Consider the following 22,833-nt stretch of genomic DNA (forward strand, 5'->3'; position numbering starts at 1 on the left):
TCTTTTTAAGCATTTGCTCGGTATTGGGGAGTCATTGTCTAGACAGCATAATTTCTCCCTTTCATGTGCCACTAAAGCCATGATAAACAATTTATCACAATTCTAAATGATTTACTTTGAAAGGAAGATCACCTTTTGGCCTTGAAGAATATGAAAAAAAACCATTCGACTTTGATATCTTTTGGTTATTGTTTTGTTTCACGCATTGGATGGATTCGCATCCAGTCCCTGTGAAAATTGCATAACATTTAACAACTAAACAAGTAGGCATGATGATTTTTGATGAACAACAGATTGTCAGCAGGATGTAACAGCTATACCAATGTTTGCTCATTTTATTATTTCCATAAGTTTTATCTTTTTGTTCTTTTTTATCTTTTGCTTTAGAAGCCTTGTATGTCATTTCTGGCTACCTCGAAGAATGTTTATCCCCAATTGGAGTAAATACTCAATCTACTTTGAACCAGGACCTTCCAATCAGCAGACCGTTTCTGCCCGATCATTGATTGGTCATTGACATGAAGTGTTTTGATCTTGAGTAAAGACAACCTGTTTTCTGTACAGTCTTCTTCATGATCAGAAGACCTTGTTTCAACAGATCTGTCATCAGTAAAGTGCATTTGATAAGGCACTGTGATTTGGTGCTGTACATTGACTTCATCGAATCAGCTTAAAGTCGCAGGCAGTTTTGTGCAGGGTGGGCTTACCATTAAGAGTAGTGCTGTCCCTTTCTTGTTATGGTGTGAAGACCAGTCAGGGCCATATTTAGCGCTGTGTTCAAAAATAGAAAGTGGGGCAGGACCTTTAATCTATCAATCAATCATGCCAATACCAGTAATTTGTTATCGTTGAGCAGTACTTGAAGGGTTCTTGAACTTGTAGTTCAGTTGGTACTCGAGGTCTTCCAGAGTGCCAAACCAACAACTACCCGTAGTTGGGAGGGGAGGGGGAATAGAGAAGGTGACATTGAAGTTAACTGCTCGTATCATTATTCATACTTGTTTTCATTGATTGCCATTGGGAAGATACTGCGTATTCATTAGGGAACGAGAACACTAATGTGCGTTATGTCTGTCTACACATCACTGGATGTAATATCAAGTTCTTTGCAGTTCTGTCATTCAATAGGCCTGTAAATTTATGCCGCGTGGTACCTGAATGGTCATACATCATCATCATCATAATATCCTTAAGGAATATTGCCAGCTATTAGAGAGATTCGGCTATCACGTTTCCCTAATCGAGATTGGGATGACGCAGCGGTACGTCATCAGAAAATGCAGTGACGTGAATATCATTTCGTACCTATTTCGATCCTATCCCGTTCCCGTAAACCGAGATAAATCAGCTGTATCCTGTGAGTGTCAAACGTCGTAGGTTTTTACTCAATTTCTCACTTCTGCTATCAATAAAGAACATCCCGGGGTGTTCAGCGGTATTGTTGAGATATCAATGCTATGACAAAGTTGTAGTTTCCAAATATTTCAATCAATATAGAGTGTATCGTGGGTGATAAAACAAGTGCCGATTCAATGCCAGTGTGCACGTGTGTGGCCAGGATAGCTAGATGGAATTTACATGGTCACGTCAGCTATTTTTAGGTCCCCCCAGTCCTTGATTCGGTAATGGTCTTAGATCGGGGAAACTAGAGTATGTGTAGGAAAGGTGTAGGCCTAATAGCTTACTTGCAAGGACTAGAAATCATAATCATTAATCAAACATTAAAAAATGGGCATGTAGCTCCAGACAGATGGCATTTTTGCACATTTTCACTTGAATCCACTTTGTCTGCTTGTGCATGTACATTGTATTTGATAGATCACCTGTATTTCGTTTATGTCTGCATTCCACCCAAGCTGGGCTTGTATGCTTTTTCTTCTGTCTTGTTTCTACCTTTTAACTTGGTTTCTGATGCAATCGTATTTTGGTTGCAATTAATCTATGGGCATCATACTTATATCATGTGCTGTGATTATAGTTTAAGGAATTTCAACCGAACTTTAATCCAATATAATAATAATCGCTGACTTTGAAATAAGGGGTCTGTTGCGCACAGTGCGTTGACACTATAAACCTCGGTTGATAATAAATAAAAGTGTTTTAAAATTGCATTTGAGGAATGCAGTTGTAAACTTACCAGCTTCTTCGTATCAAGTGTTAGAAAATAAGATTTTGGGCTTTACTAAAATTATTTTCAGTCATTCTCTGGTTTGTTTGTTTGTTTGTCCTTGACAAATATCTAGCTGTACTATAGCTTTAAAACACCTTGGACATAAAAATATTTTTAGCTCCAGAACGCCATATGTGTCAGTGTGATATCGATCATCATTCTAATTATTTTCGTCAACAGCATGCGATGTCATGTCTAGCTGATGTATGACCATGACGTCAATGAAGCCGTCTATCAATCCGATCCCGATCATCGAGGTGATCAGCTCTCAGATGCAGGCCTAGATACTCTGTTTATTCTTTTGTCCGGCAGATAAATATTTTCCTCTTCATTTTGCTTAATCTATTTATGGACAATGATGTCAGAGGCAGGCCTAAAGCTTATTCTTTTCCATCACTGTCCCGAGATAAATGGCTGGTGATATATTCCATGAAACTCATCTCACCTTTCCAAAAACAATTTTTTTGGCTCAGCTGACGAAAGTCTAATCTATTTATGGAAAATGTTTTATCTATCAGCTGTAAGCCCTATAGTCTATTCTTATCCATGTTGAAAAGCTGTCATGTTGAAAAGCGCTCATGGTGACATCACTATCACCATCACCGGGTGTCGTCTAATCAATGTACATTGTTTGGCCTCACAGCTGCGGGTTCTTTCTATAACAGTGGGTTATTTGTTCAATCACTCTCAGGTTGAAAGATGAATCGCATGTGATGTCGCAATGATTGTTTCTTTTTTTCAACAGTGTTTTTACCATATATACTTGTCTTGCGCTGTGGCAGATGAGTTGAAATGGCCGATGATGATGCCAACGGTCATGGGCCTGACCTAGAACATCCAAAGTCCTGCCTCATCTTTCAGACATGTTTCCCACTTATCGGAACAACTTTGTTGAGAATTTCGTACGTAGCTTGTTTACCAGTTAGGGCGTTTCAGTTTCAGTTGTCGAACTCCTATTTTGCTATTCAAATCAGATATGTAGACGTCATATACTCTTGTTTCTAACGCTGGTTATAAAGCATTTTCATCTTTGTGATGTCACTGAATTTAACACATATGAATTATATTCACGACACCTGTTGCCTACTACATTTTATTCTAAGCGTACAACTGGACTCACTACAGATAGTCAATGGCTGGCAACGGCACAATATCTCATTTCAATCATGGGTTGCTTTTATCGTATTCTGATATTATTATTGGAAGTGTTGGACTAGGCCTGAGGTATCATTGTCAGTGATACTTGTTTGGAATGATGGGAAAATTGACAAGGTTTATCTCGAGAATCTCCAGCATGCCAGGTAGGGTTGTTCCTTCGGGCCTGAACTGCGATTGATGTGCATCATTCACTTGGTTCATTTAGTACCATGTGATTGGCCAACGTCAGGGGGGAAATAGCATTGGAGGGAGGTTCTCCCACTCCAAGGTGTCACCATTCAAACGCTATTTGGGATAAACAAAGAAAAATATTACCTTGGTTCAAACTCGTCAGAATTACACAGGCAACATCCACGATTTGTGTTCATGTCGGGTACTTTTGGGTAAAGTAATTTGTGATTCAATGAGGATGACTTTGTTACCTACAAGTATATCCAAAGAACCTCCCTCCTACGAGATTTTCTCTCGGCAACTTGAGTGGTAAAAGTCTTGGTGACACACGTTTCAACATCAGTTTTAAGAGTCGATAAACCAAAGTGTTTTGATTGGTGATCTCTGTTCAAATATCTGTAATACAAGTATAGCACTGAGCTGGTGATTCCTCAATACAAGAAGGTATTGAGATGTGCTTTTGAAGAATAGCGTCAATTCTTTGTTTGACCCCCCCAAGATGACTGACAGTGTATGTTCAAATGCCAAATGAACTCTTATTGGAGTGAAATGAGGCTATGTCGTTTGACAAGCATTAGTGGTACAAAAGTTTCTTCCATTCTTTGTAAATTTCAAATTCAGTTTCATCATATCGTTTTCAACTTTTGACGTATGTGCTTGGCATTTAATTATGCCGTATGGAAGCGTCTATGGGACAAATATTACATTGGCCGCATATCGCAAAATACATGGAAATCAACCATTTAACCTAGATATGCGTGTCATTAGAATAATTATGCAATTTGCTATCCTACTATGTGATAGTTATAAACCTGTGTATAGGTTTAGGCAACAGCTGGTATATATGTTGGAGTTTCCGCTGCGGACGGAGATCAAGATTTCACAAGGTGGTAATTTATACAGTATCTGTTTGTAAAAAGCATGTTCTTTAGTTGAAAATGATATGTTGTGATGTTTTTTTGTCATGTTCGTAGGCCTTGACCTACCTGTTAGATTGAATGTGTAGGCCTACAGTGTATGTTATGTTATTTTATATGCTGGAGGCCTACTTAGGCTGCCATGCTACTTCAGCTTTGTTTGTCTCAGTTAGCCAACATCAGGCTCAATCTTTCTGACTGTAGGCAAAGCCACCAAAGGGTGTCTATGATTTTGCTTAATTTCAAACGATGAAACATTTTGATGTTGCTTGGTATAAAGCATGATTTTATACCCCATCATGCTTTCAGTGATGCTGAGCAGGTGGTCCATGATACCAAATTGATATTATAGCCCACTGCCAGGCTCCATGAGTCTGTTTGTTGTAGTGACTTGGCTTGTCCTATTTGCTACACATATCTCTATTTGTTTGCCTCTCCTGGAAAGAAATGACAATGGTGTGACGTTGCATAAAAATACTTCATGAGTCAGTTGTTTTCCTTGACGGTCTGGTCTTGGGTGCTGTTTTCCGTGGCTGACATCCGTCACAAGGTATATGTTTTATGTCACAATCGCTTGGGGATTGTTTCTGAATGATGATAAAACTTGATCTGAAGGGCAGATACACAGTAAAGAGTTGAGGACTTGCTGATTTGGGGCATCTGTTTGTAGTCATTCTTCTTCAGCCTCCAACTGTTTGTTAATGGCGTTTCAAGTTATGCCTTCTGTCTTCTTCTTTGGGGCCAGTGTGAGTTTGTTGTCTTCACAAGGTTGCCCTTGCCAGAGCTTTCAGTTCTGTCATTTGCATCCTTTCAGCAGCCAGAAAGAATTGACAACCTTGCAAAATGTAATCATTAATAATCATGTGGGTACCTCTATTTGATCAAACAATCTAGTGTTATAGAGGGAGATACCTGTTGACAAACCACTCTTTATCACCATTTAATTCTCATTCATAATTGCTCTTTTCATGCCGAAGCATTAATAAGCCATTTTCAGGATGTTCACCTCTTTCTGAAGTTTTGACGTTCGCCATTGTCTTCCTAATTAGAGTACAGTTCACCCTCATTAAGAGTACAGTTCATCCTCATTACAGTACAGAGGTCGAGCTAATTTTCCAAACAGATAGATATTTAGCTTATTTTCCAAATGACAGAGTGTTTGCAGTACAGTAGAACCTCTCTATAAAGGAAGGGATACATTTTATTCCGTGGGTTTGCTTAAGCATTTTGTGGTCAAGATTCTGTGTGGTGTAATCCAACAGCAAACATGCAATTATCAGTTACAAAAACAGTTATAAGCAGGAAAAATATTATGTCTTTATTCACCAAACAAAGGCTGATATTTGCTTCTATTCTGCATAATCAATGATGCTTGTGATGCTAGCCGGCCACATGATATCGATTTGGTTACCAAAACCTCAAAGCAATGTTTTCTTTTGTAATCAGTTTGTTTTCTGTCATTATTGGCTTTGTTTTCATGCACTTTTGAGTCTCGCATAACAATAGCGAAGTTACCAAACCAAGTATGAAATTGGTTGATTTCCTAAACAAGCAGAGTTTTATTGTTTCAATCAAACTGGATGCTGTTTTGAAACCACATCCATTTGATGGCAACAAAGATCTGCGGAATTATCTGGGTACAGTTTTGATAAAAAGTCATTGGAAGGGATTTAACTGGGTCTTTGCTTCATCGATAAAGCTATTTTCAACAAGTTTTGTTTTGGATTTAGTTTGGAATTTCTCTTCTTGCTCTTTCATGTTTTGAAAGCCTGTTCTGGATCACCATATTTGAGAACTTGCAATGTCATTGTGCAAGTAAAGCTTTCTGCTAACAAGCAATTTTATGTCACCGCCGGTGTGATTGCAATGTCGCTGCCAATTGGTGAAATTGCATTACATGTAGGTCGTCATGTTGTCATGGTTCAATGTCACATGTGGCAGTGACTGATATTGCTTTTTAAAACGCATTTATTAATCAAATCCAAGGCTGCCGTGAATCATTAATGATAAACTAAGATACAGATCCAGGGAAGGCTGATATTTTTCAAGCTGGGTGAAATTTATGTTTCTGTTTACAAATTGAATGTTTGTTCTGAATATTTGTAAGGACAGCTGGACTAAAGCTCGTGCGGTTAGCAAATTATTGTAGATTTGAATGTGATCGGAAAATATCATTATTCCCTTGAAGAGTAGGATTTTTTTATTGATGATTTATGGGCCGCTTGTTGAATAATGAGCCTATGATGTCAGTGCAATAAAATATGGTCTGTCCTTTTCATGCAAGTAATGTTCTCAAAATGTTGTCGATGTTCTCCTAATTGGACAATATCCGTGATCTCGTGTTTCTGTCTGGACCATTTTGTCATGTCGAATTGATCAATAAAATCTCACTTGAGATGTGTAAGCCAGTAATGAACTTGAATGTCACAGATCCCATGGATAACGTCATCCTAAGTTCTGCTACCAGCTTTTGAACTGGGGAGTTATGTTGGCTGGGTGACTTAGTTGAAAATAAATAGATTGCTCCATTTTAGAATGCATCCAGAGATGAATGGGGGCCAGGCTCTAATTCTTGTCAGTTGATGGCAGTTAAAACTTAAAAGAAGGCTGAGTATTTGTCGACTCCTGTATCAAGGAGAAAGCCTTTAAAGGGGATTATTGGCAGGAGCAAGGTGTTTATTTGGTGATCTTGGGGTGGCTATTATGCATAGAAAGGGATATTCCTCATACAGCGTGAATACTTTTGACGTACTTTGAAATGGGAGAAACCCCTATTGGCGATTTGTGTACATGTAACTTTATCTTGCCTACCTAGCTGCTCCTTTTGAGTCCCTTTAAAAAATATCATTTCTTCTGGCACATGTCCAGTTCCTGATGCGTAAGAATTTTGTTATATCAAAATCTGGCAAAACTTCGAAGTCCAGGGCAATGTTTGTACTTATTATGAAACAATTGTTCTTGAGGATAACTAGTGTAAATATTTCTTATTGTTACGTGATGTAAGAAACTCTAGGGCCTATCTTAAAGATAGATATGGACAATTTTAGCAATGCCAATCACGAGTTTCGAATTGAATTTAATTCTGGTGTAAAACAAATAAATCTTTGGACTTGCTCATGCAGTCTTATTTAACACAAATGTTTGGTGTGTTCATAATATCCTTTGTTTCAATGTCTTTTATAAGACGTTTGTGGAATTGCTCATGTGATTTGTAAAATTTCTTGTGATTATTGATTATATTTGATTGGTTGACGAGAGTATATCTTTTCCAAGGCGAGGTAGGGATATATTGTGTACCTCACTCCCCCTTACTTTTGTTGACACAACTTTATGGTAGGCAGAACAGCACTTTTGTGCCATAAAGGCGAAATCTGCATGAAAAACACCCATTTTGAAGATGCCTGGGGACTGTTGCACCCCCCCCCCCCCCCCCCCCCCGCCCCTGCTATATACGGCCCTGTCACGATTTGATAAAACAAAATAGGCCTACATGTACATGTTGATACCATAAAATCAATGTCACCCACAGTTGGGCCTCCCAGTCGTTTTTAGCTAAATTATCTATTTAGAACAAGGTTGAGTAGAGATTTGCTTTGCAGAGAACGTGTTGAAGTAGATGTCACCAATGTTCACCTAATCTGCTTAACGTAGTTATCTAGGTTATAGTGAAAGTCTCGAGGTGTGAACAGGACATGAAAATTACGTGTTTGATCCTGGAGATGCGCATGTGATGGGAAATTTGCTGTCCTGGTAGTGACTCAGTGTGCCTTCATGGAGTATTCATCCTGCCCGTTGATTCGTATGGAGTACTATGCTATGTTGAGAGGTAAAAGGCTTATCAAAGACAGGGAATTGCTGCCGGGAGGCAGTGTTCTGACTCAATCGGGTAGATTTTCTATGCTGAGTACCATAATGCATTGACTGAACTTCTACATGTACCCCCGCACATAACAAGTCAATGGTCTTGAACCTTCCTGTAACATAACAACTGTACTATTGGCCACTGTGTCTGTGATGTTGCACCCTGAACCTCATGGTCATATACTCCCTTTAAAAGTACACAGGGTAGATGCAAAACCCTGGTTGTCAGGATGGTAATGTTGCCAATGTATGACAACTTGACTTTCTTGCACCTGGATGGTGACCTTTACACAGTACTCCTAGTCTCAGCGGAGTTGACAAAGTGATGAAATCCGGGGGGGCAGTTTGGGGTTCTTATATCTGCCGTTTTTGCATGCACTTCGCTTAAGAGTGTGCTGGAGATTGAACTCTAAAGTGATACGTTTGTCTCCTCTGTGTGGGTTGTGCTGTGAATACTGGTTTATCCACTTAACATGGTGAATAGATAGAACTTCGTAATGTTATGCTAGGCATATCTCCATCCCCAACAGGGTGTTGATCACTAATACAAGTAGCTTTACCCTCCTACATTCACTTGGTATCTTCATTTATGTAATTATATCATTGTTTTGGAGCCATTGTTGATCTCATTATCAGGATGACAGAGTTGATTAAGTATTCATTGTAGGATAGTGGTATAAAGTTGTCTGGTACAGATGAACCGTTGACCTGTTCATCAGTATATTCAGCAGTGTACAATGGTCATACACAGCTGGTATGTTGGATCGCGTTATTATCATATGAGGCAAATTCTTGCAGAAGGCCAACTTGAATATTTAGCATAAAAACCAGATGGAGCTTGAACTTACAAATAAATGGTCACTGCTGCCCTGTGGAAAAGTGTGCCGCCCTCACGTAACACACTTCAGAATACTGTAACCCGACTATAACTATGACATTTTGCACTTGTTTATGCTTGACATCCCGGTTTCCTGGTTCAGTTGTTTGTAAGTGATTGCATGAAATTACTAGTTCCTGGTTACCTGTGTATTGAGCACAGTTCTTTTCATTTTATCACGGAAGTCATAGATCAGTTTGGTCTTGTCATAGTTTGGAAATGGAGCAAAACTCCTCATACTTCTTGCTCCGTGCACTTAAAAATAATGACCTTGTTTTCAAAATGCGCAAATTATTAGTAAAGAGTGCTCTGCACCATAAAGCATCTTTAAGAATGTACCAACAACTTTCATCAATGATTAACTTATCAATTCATACCAACTCTCCGGTATATTTTTCAATGGACGGCACCATTATACCGTGGTCATTGGAGAGTTATGACCCACTGGCTACCCAGCTTTTTCCAAGCCTAAACATCTAACTAGCACAACACTGATGTCATCTCCATTGTATGCCAAAGTCTTTCATATTGAGTAATCATCAAGACTTCATGGGATAGAAGATGACCTATTTGTTCCCATATTTCCAATACATCTGTGGTTATAGAATCTGATGACAGCCAACTAATTGCTTTTAACAGTCGGTTAGTGACGTTTATGTCTAGACATATTACCTGAATTTGGTTGTCATTATATGAGATATTATATAAGATAAAGATATATACATTCCTGGAAAATTTTATGACAACAGCTTTCACCAGTCAGAACAAGCAAACTCATAATCTTGCGTTGTGCACGATTTGCGAGAAAAAAAAAGAGGGTGCGTAAACATCTTTTGGAGTACAAACAGATAGCAGGGTCTTTGGCAGAGACGGTGCTATGCCAATGTACATGTGGTCCTGATTTCGCTCTTCTGTAGTAGAAACAGGTGCAGTGTGTAGGGAATTCTCCATCCTCCTTGCATATGACTGGAATTTTATTTATTGACCACCTTGTTCCGTCCCTGCTTGAAGAGGCCGCCACTACAAATGTACAGTATTATAAGACTTTTAGAGCTTCTAGTCACCTGAAAGTTTGTGACATGGTTAGAATAATGTATTTAAACAGTTTGGTTGAAACTGTTTTATTTCAAATGTTTATAAATTCACCCCCAAGTCAGTGCTAAACTAATGTATACTGTACAGTGACTATTACAAGATGGAAGCTAATACTGGCAGAGAGAATATTGCTTGAATATCATGTCTGCTTTGGAGAATGGGAACTCCCATATTTATGTAAAATGCTTCGATAACTGCCTGCTTCATTGAATTTTGAGAGCCAGTAATGGTTTTTCAATGCAAATTTCATGGCCTTGCTATCGACTAGTTTTCAATTATTTGTGTAGCAAATATCATCTCCTTGTGCATTTGGTGATGTTGATGACCATTTCAGTATCATGAAAATGATCTCATATTCACAATTGTTATTTCACCTGGTTGACCTGAACAGTTGGCGCAACCGTTTGATTTAAGTTTGTGAAACCTTCACTGATATTGTCAACGATAAGAGAAAAAGCATTGTAATGTTCAGGATGCAATATTAAGTTCCTGTCGGTTCAGAAATCAGGATCACAAATAATAGCCAACCACATACAATGTTTAATAATTTTAGTACGGCCAATTAACTTGGATTCATGAGGGCCAAAGTCTCAACATTGATGTGTGTCAGGCCCTACTGCTCTTTAGGGGTGGGGGTGAAATGGCTGAAGGCATTCTTTGACCAGGAAAGGTAACTATGTGACCAGGTCATACCGGTAATTCAGGGCAATAGGCTAGTACATATCAGAAATCAAATAAGAAAGATTTAAATTTTGTTTTGTTATATCAATGATAACTTCAAATCTGATCTCTTGTGCTATAAATTCTTCAAAATTGAGAACACTTTGGTGTATTCACCTCAGTTGTTTTGCCAGTGTACCATGCATTTTGACCTTTGTTGAAATCTCTTGGGTCATGTGTTGGCCTCCTCCGTTTGGATACCAGCCAGCTCACAGGTGTAATAAATAACTTAAATATAGCCGTGATGTCATGTGCAAAAAGCCTACGCTGTTTGTTGCAAATTTGAAATTTGTGACTGAATTTGAAAATTTCCAATTGCGTCAATACATACTGAATATAAATTTCAGCATTACCATTGTGTGAACAGTTATACAAATACTATAAATATCAAGTTTCAGCGAATTCGTATGAACTGCACTATTGCATTTTGTGTAACTGCATTTCTGTTTTCCTTGAATACCAGGCATACCCCTTTGATGCATAAGTTCAACATTTTGCACTTTGCACCACGAAATGTTTACCTAATTATTGGTCACATGGCCATGAGTGTTGTGTTGTCAATCATTATATCACGGATATGTGCCCGTGCACATAACACTCTTATCCTGATATGTTTCCATGAATTCTCAGTTCACTGTGAAGTCATGCCAAACAACTCGTGACATGGAACTGGAACACCAATGTCAGTTGTTCAGTTGTTGGTAAATAAGGATCAGAGTTAATACCAAAACACGGTCATATGCGTATCGGTCACATGGATTAGAACTTTTGAATCACATGCACACCTTTGGATATCATTCTGAGAATAGATGATGAAATGCTGTTGACAGTGACATAGACTGGGAAAGTGCTCAAAGTCATCACTGAACTGAAATATCTGTATGAAGACACAGACAGCTAGCTCACTGTTCTCAATTCCAAAATGAATTCAACTTGTATCACACTGTTCGAATTCTAGCTTTGATATTTCTCCTTCTTCTCTGGATATCTCTTTCATGGCTATAAGACACTGGACCTAACTTTGCTCCCTCAAGACAATTGGTTTTGTTTGATTCTTGGGAAATGATATAGTATACCAAAAAAGGAGTCTAGTTGTCTAAAGCTGGATCTATTGATCTTCTGTGTTTAGATCTTCCCTCTGATCTTGACTTGAAAGTTGCATAATTTTCTGGATTTCTTTGATGTTTCTGATATCTTCATTGTGAGAGCCCGGATTGTTGCCAAGATCTAAACAATTCATTTACGGATGTTTTGTATACATTTACAGTGTGAAGTCTTCAAGGACACCTCACTGAAGTTCATCAATTTAGGGAAGTCTTTGCAGTACTGTGTGATGTTTACATGTACGTCTAAAAACTGATCTGGTAACTCGATGCTTAACTTTCCACATAAAATGCGGTTAGCATTACCACACAGACTCTTCTCCAGGAGTGTCGTCTGCAACTTACAATAACAAGAACCTGCAAACAAACAAAAAGCCTGAATGCTTCTTTCCAAGGAACAGAAAAACGATTCGCTTGATCCGTGCATGACTTTCCAAGGAAGGTAGCGCTATACCACACACAGGTGTTGATGCTCACCTTTTATCATAACGATTACCTGAACATCTCCAGATACATTTCTCCACAAAGTTCATTCAAGAACTTTCAGATATTGTACCTTTTCTGCTTTGATCTATTGCCATTAGTCAGCATGTTGGAAGAGTTTCGTACCATGCATACGGCATTGCGATGCTTGTTCGGCGGGCCGCTCATTCGGTCCAATTCTTACCGTCATCTAGTGGTGAAAAAAGGTATGTAATCAGGGATGAATTTTTTTGCTAAAATTGTTGGAATTTCGAGACGTTGAAATTATGTGTTATTTTCTATGATTATTCTTTGCATGCTATTTGAAATTGTCATGTGATGTTTCTATTATCTTCATCATGTACAATATAGACACTCAATTTCATGTGATGGTGGTGGAATGTTGAAGTGGTATTTCCCAAGGTTGGAAATAGTTGTAAGAGCGTGAACAAACCTTGCAAACCTGGCATTTTGCCTGAATGTTGTTGACAACATATTGTCTGCTGAGGGGTAGTGACACTTGTCCCAATCATACAATGTAGTTCATCAAGTATGTCATAAGTGACCTTGTCATATCTCCATAATAGTTATTTGAAACTATTGTTGATCTCCACTTCTGTCTGTTGGGTGACATCTTGTTTACTGCAGTTTCTTGTAAAGTATCTCTCTCTTCCTGGGGGGGGGGGGGATTTTAAAGTTTGTGTGTTGTTTGATCATTGAGGAGAAGCCTAAACAAGGCAGGTGTTGGTCCAGACCCTGTGACTCCTAGCCATGGTTGCATTCTGTAAAAGGTTAAATCCTCATGGTAAAGGTCATAAGAGAAGCTCACTTAATCTAAATTTGAGAAGAAAGGTCAAATACAGGGTAGATATTAGCCCAGATCATGTTTCAATCAGCTCCTCTCGAGGTTCCCTGGTAATCACTCGACAATGTTCAGAGAAATTGATTGCTTCTGTCCCTTATTCAGCTCCTTGAATAGTTGTCCATCAGTAATCACCCTGGAGAATCAGCACCGCATGTTCTGAGTGTATTCCCTATTTCGAGGGATCCTTTCTGAGGCCATCTCTCTGGCCCACAGAAAATGGAAAAATATTGCATGAAAATTACAATTAGATAACTTAAATATACTAAAATTTGGCAAATTTGGTGAACCAATTAAAACTGCAATGAATACATAGTTTGGAGAGCTAGAGTGTAACTCAAATGCGGGAAATTGCAGGAACGAAAAACAAATTGATGTTTTTGTTTATTATTTGAGTGCACGAGTACTTTGATGATGGCCATCTCGTTGATAAACACAGACTTGGAAAGTATGCAATGTTCCTTCTATAATGACCTTATAACAGATTCTACTCATCAGCAAAGACTCCAATTCACCGCACTTTTTATCAGTTTCTGTGGGTTTAGTGAGATGACCTCTGAGTAATGGATATCAATATATGGAAATCCTACCTCGAAAGAGGGAATATACTCACAAAATGTGGTGCTCGAGGGTGGCATTTGTATATCTGTGTGACATTGTTATCAATATAGACACAACCCAATCAGAAAGTTAAAGGTATGCCCTTTACAAATATCAACTAAATATCACCTAATGTGGCATTTAACAGTCGTGCCCTTTCTAAATACAACCCAAAATCAATTATTTTGTTTCCCAGGTTCAACCAGCAGCTGTATTTTCCTTGTCAATTATCCAGTATCAGTTTATCAGACGAGACTTGGCAGAATGTCATAATTTATTATGTCCATGTGTCTGGCTCAGAATCATTGATTGTCAGGCTTATCTGAAGTTTAATTTCTATTTAATATTCCTGATGATTATTACCATCTTAATAGCAATGGAGATCAATGCCAATGTTAAGTATTGTATTTATGTATAAATCTTGGAGGTCAATGACTGACTGCGAATTGCTGATCAGGAGTGTGGGACAAATATGTTGATTGCTACGCATCATTCTGAGGTCAATGACTGTATATGAGGACACCTTCAAGCATTTCGATATTTAGTCTGGAAATCTAATTGGTACCAATAATTACTGTCTGCTCAGCAACGATGTCAAGTTTCAATTCATTATTACAAGTCTGTGACAAAAACTGTTCAAGTGAGTGGTTGTGGTGTGGTTATGACGTCAATGGCACTAATCGAGTCACCATACCTTCATGCATGGCGACCACCAAGGTTCTATAGAATCAGGATGACCGTTATCACGCCTGTCTCAGTCAAAACATGAACTATTTCAGTCATGGTCGAGCGAGGTCAATGACAACGTTACATGATTGTGATGTTACACTTTAAAACACCTCAGAGGGCATTTCGAGATTTTGCATATTTAAAGTTAGGATTGAAAGAATTGCTGTCATGGGGTCTCAGCTGTACTCTTAAAATGACAGAAAGGAAGCTTCTTGAGCATGAGAAGTTCTTGTAGATTTTGCCTATCAGTTGATATCTAGTTGCTGTTATGAGATTCTCTTGGTACAGCGGATCAAATTCCTATGAGCAGATCTTTATACATGTACTTTATAAGTTTCTCTGAAAGAAATTGCTCCAATGGTCAGGTAATATTAATCAGGAAGGACAAAAAATCACTTCCCCTATGTTCAAGTCCAGAGTACCAGGGGCTCTCTTGCTTTATATTGACGCTGTCAATGACCTTGCCTCGCCACGGCAGTCTATCATCTCATTGTGCTGATAAATGGTGACAGTCAGCAAGTGGTCAGTCTCTGGCCATGTAGATGATGTTGACTGAACCCGAGTTTGAATTGATATAGGTGGAGGAGGTTCCTATTCTAAGCTGGTATAAGTTGCTGATGACGTCCAAATGACGTCACAAGTGGTGAGAAAAGGTCATTGGTCCTTAAATTGCACTCGACGAAAAAAACTTGAAGGTGATTACCCCCTCCTGTCCTGACCAGCGAGGAAAGGCAATTACTGCTTTGCCTTGGACGTAATTATGATACTTGTGGAGGAGGCCGGTGAGGTGTAGTGATCATTGCGATCGATGATTGATGCGAACCATGATTACCGGAAATTATTATCGCGACATAAGACAGTCTGATGAGCTTTAGGCTTGTTATTCTCAGGGTTTAGAGAGTAAGGAAGTGCTCCTTCCTGTTAATATCATTTCACATCCTGAATCTCATGGTAAATCGTGATAAAACCTTTGTGGTCAAGATGTCATTTCATGGAAGTCTTCAATATTGGAAGGTGATCTTGGAATACAACATTGAGATAGAATTGAGTAAAGGCATTTAGTCTCTTGGTCTATAGAAGTGCCGAGTCCAAATACTGAGATCTTTTGGATACCCTGATATAAACCAGATGCAGTTGGCCACAGCCTCCCTGCTGCCAATAACTGTAGTCTTATTTTCAAGTCTCTATACTCCTTATACCCAGGTCTCTATTAGAAGTGATATAAAAGCATTGGCAAATAAGCAGCTGTTGTATCTACAGTGATAAATCTATAATCATCGCACAAACACAATCTATTCTGTCCACCCACACACCGATATTTTTATATCTATTTTATGAAATATTGCTTTAGATTGGAAAAATCTAATCAAATGTGTTGATTGTGGTGTCCAGACGTGTCAGAGCCCGATACTACTGGATCAGGCGGTATAATCGGGCATCAGTGCCAAGATACCTACAAGTGGAATTAAACGTGACATGATACCGGGCCAGCAATAAATAATGAAATTAAGGGTGCGTGTTATATAGAGGGTGCTAAAGATGCCTGATGCATCCTGTGTGGTTGGTGCTAGATTTCTGCTCTAAAGCTTTGGCCAAAGTACCTCAGGTTTTGGCCTATATTTTAGCTCCTCCTGCCTGGTCTCTGTTATAGTACAGAGACAGCTGCCAGTACAGTTTCATTTTTGAAACAAATGGAAGTCCAATGGCAGGTCAAGGGGAGGGACCCCCTCACCTATATCCTGTTTGGGAAAGTCTTTGCTCAGACTCCTTAATCCGCCCGTGGAGTTGTAAAACACAGATAAACATTCTCAAGCAGTGCAACATATTGTATTCTTTCACAGTTGACTGGAAGTGATATATCTAGCTCATGCAGTGAGCAGTCCTGATAAATCTATTCCCTTTCCACCCCAGTGACTTCGAAGATGAGGACGGAAACATTTGACATGAATATACCATATACCATCATTCACTCGGTGTAATGGTATCGGGTCTGGTAGATTGGCTCTTGATCTTGGTACCACCCATTGGTACCCCTGGTATTGGGTTGGGTGATGCCTGACGATTGTCAAAAGTCAGGGTGGCTCTCTGATGTGTTTTTGATGATATGTATTCTTGGGACCAATACTTTGGGATGATTGCTTTTGCCTGAAGTGAGTAGAATGTCTGGGTGGCCCTCCACTAGATGCATAATGCACCCGATGGTTGATTGTTCGGTATTCTCATGCCACTGACATTGGGAATTCTTTCTTCCAAAGAGCCAACGATGATAAAATAGAGCTTCTTTATAATTCCATGCTTTCCATTACTCTTGCCTGGGTTTAAAGACTCGATTGATTATTAAAAGGCGTTCTAAGGAAAATAGATCAGATTCATATTTGCCTTGCCATAAAACAAAAGGCGATGTACGGCACATGAATATGACATAGACATCTCTTCAGACGAAATCCCCTCCTAATGATTCAGTGGTTTCACATCACTGTTTGACATGTTTGATTGTAGAAAATCAAATTTGTGCGCAATCTTTTCTCATTTTGGATGGAGATTATGAAGACATCTCTGTCTATGTAAATTGAGAACTCTGTGTGGGTGGGTGATATTTCAAACCAGTCTCTCATTAACATTCTGCCTGGCTTCTTTTCTTTTTGTCGAGGCGCTGCTTTGAGATTCATATGACACATTATCTTCTCATTTCAATTTATACGATAATAACCTGATGTTTTTTTTCTAGGTCTTGCATGTCAAATCTCTACTTTTTTCTAGGAAGTTGGAATTTGCAGATTTCAGTGGCATGAGAGTTATTGACTGCAACCTTTGATGGGTCGAGCTGAAAATAATAAATTCTCACCATCATTTCTCATCCTGTCTTCTAGATTCAGCAAAAAGTGGTGACGTGGTCGAAAATCACACGAAATCAGACAACAAGGTCGGGTCAACAGTTGCGATAACGGACAGTATCGATAATCTTTCATTGTCATCGCACAGTAGCGATACCACCAGTCTCCGGGGAGAAGAGGCTCAGAAGGCCAGCCCGGCAACGACGCTATTACGACCAAGATCGGGCAAGGAGTACCAGAAAGTCGATCGTAAGAAACTGTCAGAGGATATTTCACAACCTGAGCCGAGAACGCCGACCACTCCCACAGGTGTGTTCACTTTTGAGGAAACAATGATGAGCTCAGAGTCACCGTCTCGGAATTGTTATATTGGTGGGCGTGGAAATCATTCACCTAAGTCACCCGATAGTACTAGTACTAGTAGTGAAGGGCGGCCCATACCACCGAGGATTGGTGATCCAAACTATGTGGGCGCGAAGGATCGCGATCGTGTGTATATGAACTTGGACATGACACCACCAGGTACCCCCCCATCAAACTCATGTTACTCAGTTAGTCCACAGCCGTTAGAACAGACAAATCCGTATTTAAATTACGCTGAATTAGACTTGTCGCCGGGACATAAAAATCGGCCAAATGTGATGCGGGACACGCCTCAGGCGCGTCCGAAGGACCCTGAAATACCTATACAGTCAAGACCTCAATCCGCTCAAATCAACTATGCCGACCTTGACCTTATGCAGGCGAGCAAGGACAATAAGAAAAAGGTGCGAAAACCTGTGCAGAGGGCGTCTTCTATTGAATATGCTCAAATTGACATGGTCTATACCGCAGCGTTATCTAAGACTGGCAAGGACCATGCAATATATCGTGAAGATCCGCCAGTCAGCAGTTTAAGACGTAGTGAGTCGTCAAAGAAGACTTCATCGCCATTATTAAGTGGAATAACGAATTCTAGAAAGGGTCAGACAGGGTTTTTCCGCGACAGAAAGGGGAGCGCCTCGACTAATACTTGAAGGGTAATGCAGGAATTCTGTAGATTTTGATGTTAAACTTGCCTAGTTTGTGATTGTTACTCATGGAGGTGTAGCGTGTAATCGAGTCCTCTCGGTCATACTGGAGAAAGCCGGGTCTTACCGGGTCTTATTGTGTTGGTGCTTGCTTTGGAGTCAAGAGTGTAGATATGCCAGATTCTGTAAACTGCAACATTTTCACAGGCCCTTTACCTCGACCTGCAAAAATGACAATCTGAAAAAAAAATTTGGATTGGAAAGACTGAAAGAAATTTTGTCAAATCAAAATAAAATTTGTGAAAAAATATTAAAACAGGTGTGAAAATCTTGCAGTTTACAGAATTTGATGATACAATATAGTGTAAGTCCAACAATAAGGAGGATGGATGTATATCCAGTTGACTCTTGCGAAAAATTTGTGATGGAAACTTGCTGCACTGCGGCTTCATTTTAACAAAACCATCGCAACTTTGCTACCACTTATTGATGCTCTGCATTGTGGCCAGTGAACGAAAAGGTGTCTGCAGTTATTTGTGGGGTCGCAGATTTGCAAGGGGTTCTTGAATGTGGCCCCTGAATTCTCTAAGATTATCATCTTTTATGATAAAGTCTTAGTTTACCAGAAGAAATTTGAGTACCAAGTGTGCCAATGCACAGCTTTTAATGCTGAAACGTATAGTAATCATTGAAGGTTGTTTTTGTGACTGTTAAAGTATAGTATTAGTAATGATGACGTTTGTGTGTAAATTTAAGGGACAACTTGGGCATGGAATTTTCCTGGCCAGGAGAATGATATCCCTGCCTGCCACCATACACCAACACATGTAATATTACACTCCTGCTGTTCTCTGTTAATGATTTTTTTGCGAGTCAGTTGTGGCCATGGCTTGTGAATTTCAGGCAGGCCTACGGTTACATCAAGTTCCAGTGAATCGTTTATTGCAGTTTTATTATCTTTTTGGAGAAGTCGTGGCCCTGCTGGAAGCAATTTCATTATGAAAAACCAACATACCTCATGCCCAAGTTATCCCTTTAAGTTGTTTAATGTAAGTGATGGGTTACAGTTGAAATATTGGTCAGAAATGTGCCATAATGCTCAGGTTTATGAAAAGATTGTAGCCTTTCAGATAAAAAAGCAATTTGTTAAAATGTGTGGCTGAATGAGGCTCTTTTTCTTGTCAGGGTAAATTGTAAATAGTAAAAATTGAAAGAATAGAAATCCTGATAATCTCATGCGAGAGAGCTGCATGTACATGTAGAGTGAGGATTGCTCAGCTATGAGCAGACGATCATTTGAGACTAGTAGGCCTCCTCATTGTCAACTTTGGAACTGAAATGGTCTAGCTGAGGATTAGAAGAAGAGGTGGGTTCAAGGCATCTGTTGACACTGTTAGGGTTTTTGGGAGTTTTATTTCAAAGGGCAGATTCAGGAGATTGAAACAGAAGAATTGTGGTGGCTTTATGAGCATGTTTTCTATTTCATTTCACTATTTGAATATGAAAAGCATGCAATATTTTGGGCTCTGGGGGACTGCTCTTTTAGTTAGCACTTTGGTCAAAGAGTCGAGTATTGTTCTGTTGTGATTGGACTTGAATCATTTCCACAGCCGGGCACCATCTTAGTCCATCTACTGGTGGCCAAATGTTACAATTCACGTTATAAGAAATTACTGTACATTTGCCTAGCAGTGCATGCCTGCAATTCGTCTGCTGGAAAGATGACGTCTGGTTGTGAAAACGATGAATATGTTCTCGTTATTGCCATTGCATTGTGAGTATTACATAACAATTGGTTAGTGGAGTGTCAAATGCTATGCCATAATGGCACTAGGTTTTTGTACTGAATACTTTTGATGCTGTATCTTTGTTTTAACCTTGTTTGTTTGAAGAACGGTATCATTTAACTGAATTTGTGAATTGGCAGGAGTCATCATTTCATACTTAAGATCTAAGATAATCTAAATGTGCAGGTTTCCTGGCAATTTATGAGTGACAGTAGGGAGTGAAATATCTTGCTTGTGTTCACCTCACCATTATTATCCGCCTGCACGATAACGTGGGTTGAGTAAACATATTCACGGTTTGAATGTCTTGACGCATCTTGATGTCTTTGGTTATGGTTGACGTCGGAGTCCCCTTGGGCTCTCAACAAGTCCTGGAAATGGTATGCAGAGGGCTTGTTCTAGCAGTGCGTCGTTATAATGCTATTTTGACAACCAAGACCTTTGCATGAAACTTGGAAATTTAAAGATGGCATGCAAGTAAAGTATAATGTACTTTTGCATCCTTTCACATTTCTTGCACAGCTGGGTGAATTACGTCCACCCCAGCGCCTGTGTACAATGTACTTCCCTGGCACTGCACCCAAGTGTAAAGGGCAGTCATGTGCCACCTGCCCTATGGGGGCTTGTGTACTTTACGCTCGTTAACAATGCACCAAAGCGTAAAATACAAATAAATCAACTCGGGAAATTTATAGATAATAGTCTAGCTCCCATCTGTTGGAATATCAATGGTTTAGGGTACATGATGGTGAATTATGGTTTGGATATTGTACAGTGTGCCACGCGAGCTAGGTTTAATTGAGTACCTTTCAGTTACGGGTTAATGATAAATTGAATTTCGATACATTTTCACACATATTTGGCCCACATCGAATTTGAATTCCATTATTCATTGGTTGTCAGCATAAACTTAATACTGCTCTAGATTATTGCGACTTTCTAAATAAGAATTTACATTTTAGATCAAGTTATCGGTAAAATACATTTGTAAGTCTGCTTTAGTGCGTGCCCCATTTTTCTTATTTTCACTGTTGCTTCCATTTTTTTTCTCGTTTTTCGTTAAAAAAAGGAAGCATTAGTGTAGTTAGTAATAATTTCAAACAATTGGCAATGATAAAGGCCTGAATCCATTCCGACTTTCAGGCTTTTGTCATTTCCACTGGCCTTGTAGTCCCTCTTTCAATTGCTTAGACTCTAACTTGCTTTACAACTTGCAACTAAAATTGTGAGGAGAGAAAAAAATGTGATTTTTATCAGGTTCATTTTTACCCTTTATGTCGCAATTTGCATGTTCAATTTTTAAATCTTTGGCTGCAAATTCTTCCCATTTTACTGAAAATTTTGTCTTCCTTGGCCTTCTATCTTAAAAACTAACAATGTAAACTTTTTATGTGACCTATGTTGCCTTTATCTTCTATTTCATGTTAAAACCATGTGGTATTTTATCTTCGGTCGTCTTCCAAAATGCTACATTACTTAAATCATTTTCTGCATCATGGACTGAAAAGTGAAATTGGTGTGTTATCTCTTTCTGACTATGTGATAACAGCTTCTTTGATTTTCTTCTAACACTATTCGCTTTTAAGTCTTAAATTAGTACTTGTAAGTGTTATTCTCAAACAGGTCACGGTTGTTTAAAACATTAACTGGGCATTTTTCTTAGCCCAGTAAAGTAACTCCAATTGAAAGTGAATGCCAGCAGGGCCGGGTTGTTCAAAACAAGTTTTGTCATTAATATTGGCATTAAGTCTAAGGGCTTAACTCGAGAAGTTAATGCCAACGTTAGCGACAAAATTTGTTTCTAACAGCCCGGCTCAGGTTTGATAGGATATAACTTGTTTTGAGCAGCCATGCCTGGATTTTAGCTTAAAATGATGATTTTATGATTTTTTGATTGACATTGTGATAATTATCAAATCAGGTTTCATTGAATGTCATAATGTTGAATTTGTTAGCGATAATGTTTTGAATGAACAACATGAAACTAAACTTGTTGATTAACCCTCCTATCTCGCAACGTTTAATGTAAATGCAGCCATACTATAGTTTAGATAAAGTTCATCTAGTGTCTTATTTTGTTTTGGTATTAAGATGTTTATTTTGAGAATTTGACATTTGTTGACGCTTTAAATTTTGTGTATTATTTCTTTTTATAACATATGTCTTAAAGAGGATGGGGTGAGTTGGTATTTGCTATAAGAAATTGGTTATCATACAGACTTGCCTCATAAGCCATTAGTGTGTAAATGTGTGTAATTTCACTACCCATTTTGCCCTTTAATAGCGAGAATTTTTTTTGGTGTACTTTCAGTGGAATTTCTGCAATTAATAGAACATAACCCATAATTATAATCAGTTCCCTCATTTAACGTAACTGTAATATTCTGACCATAAGTTTTGGTTTAGAAATGCACAGAAAGGGTAGATTTTGCTTGCAAGTGTAATATTTCAGAAGATTCGTATCAAGCTGAATATAA

The 22,833-nt window shown here is 38.8% G+C and overlaps 1 protein-coding gene across 1 annotated transcript in view; it reads left to right on the forward strand.

Annotated features, from left to right (window-relative positions):
* Window positions 1–22,833, forward strand: part of LOC135486666 (uncharacterized) — a 46,395-nt gene extending 23,562 nt beyond the window's left edge. The window contains exon 7 of the mRNA XM_064769697.1: window positions 17,596–22,833. Within this exon, the coding sequence (XP_064625767.1) occupies window positions 17,596–18,575 (980 nt within the window). The 3' untranslated portion in view covers window positions 18,576–22,833. The remainder of the gene's footprint in view (window positions 1–17,595) is intronic.

Source organism: Lineus longissimus, chromosome 1 (genome assembly GCF_910592395.1).
Source record: "Lineus longissimus chromosome 1, tnLinLong1.2, whole genome shotgun sequence".
NCBI classification, from domain to species: domain Eukaryota; kingdom Metazoa; phylum Nemertea; class Pilidiophora; order Heteronemertea; family Lineidae; genus Lineus; species Lineus longissimus.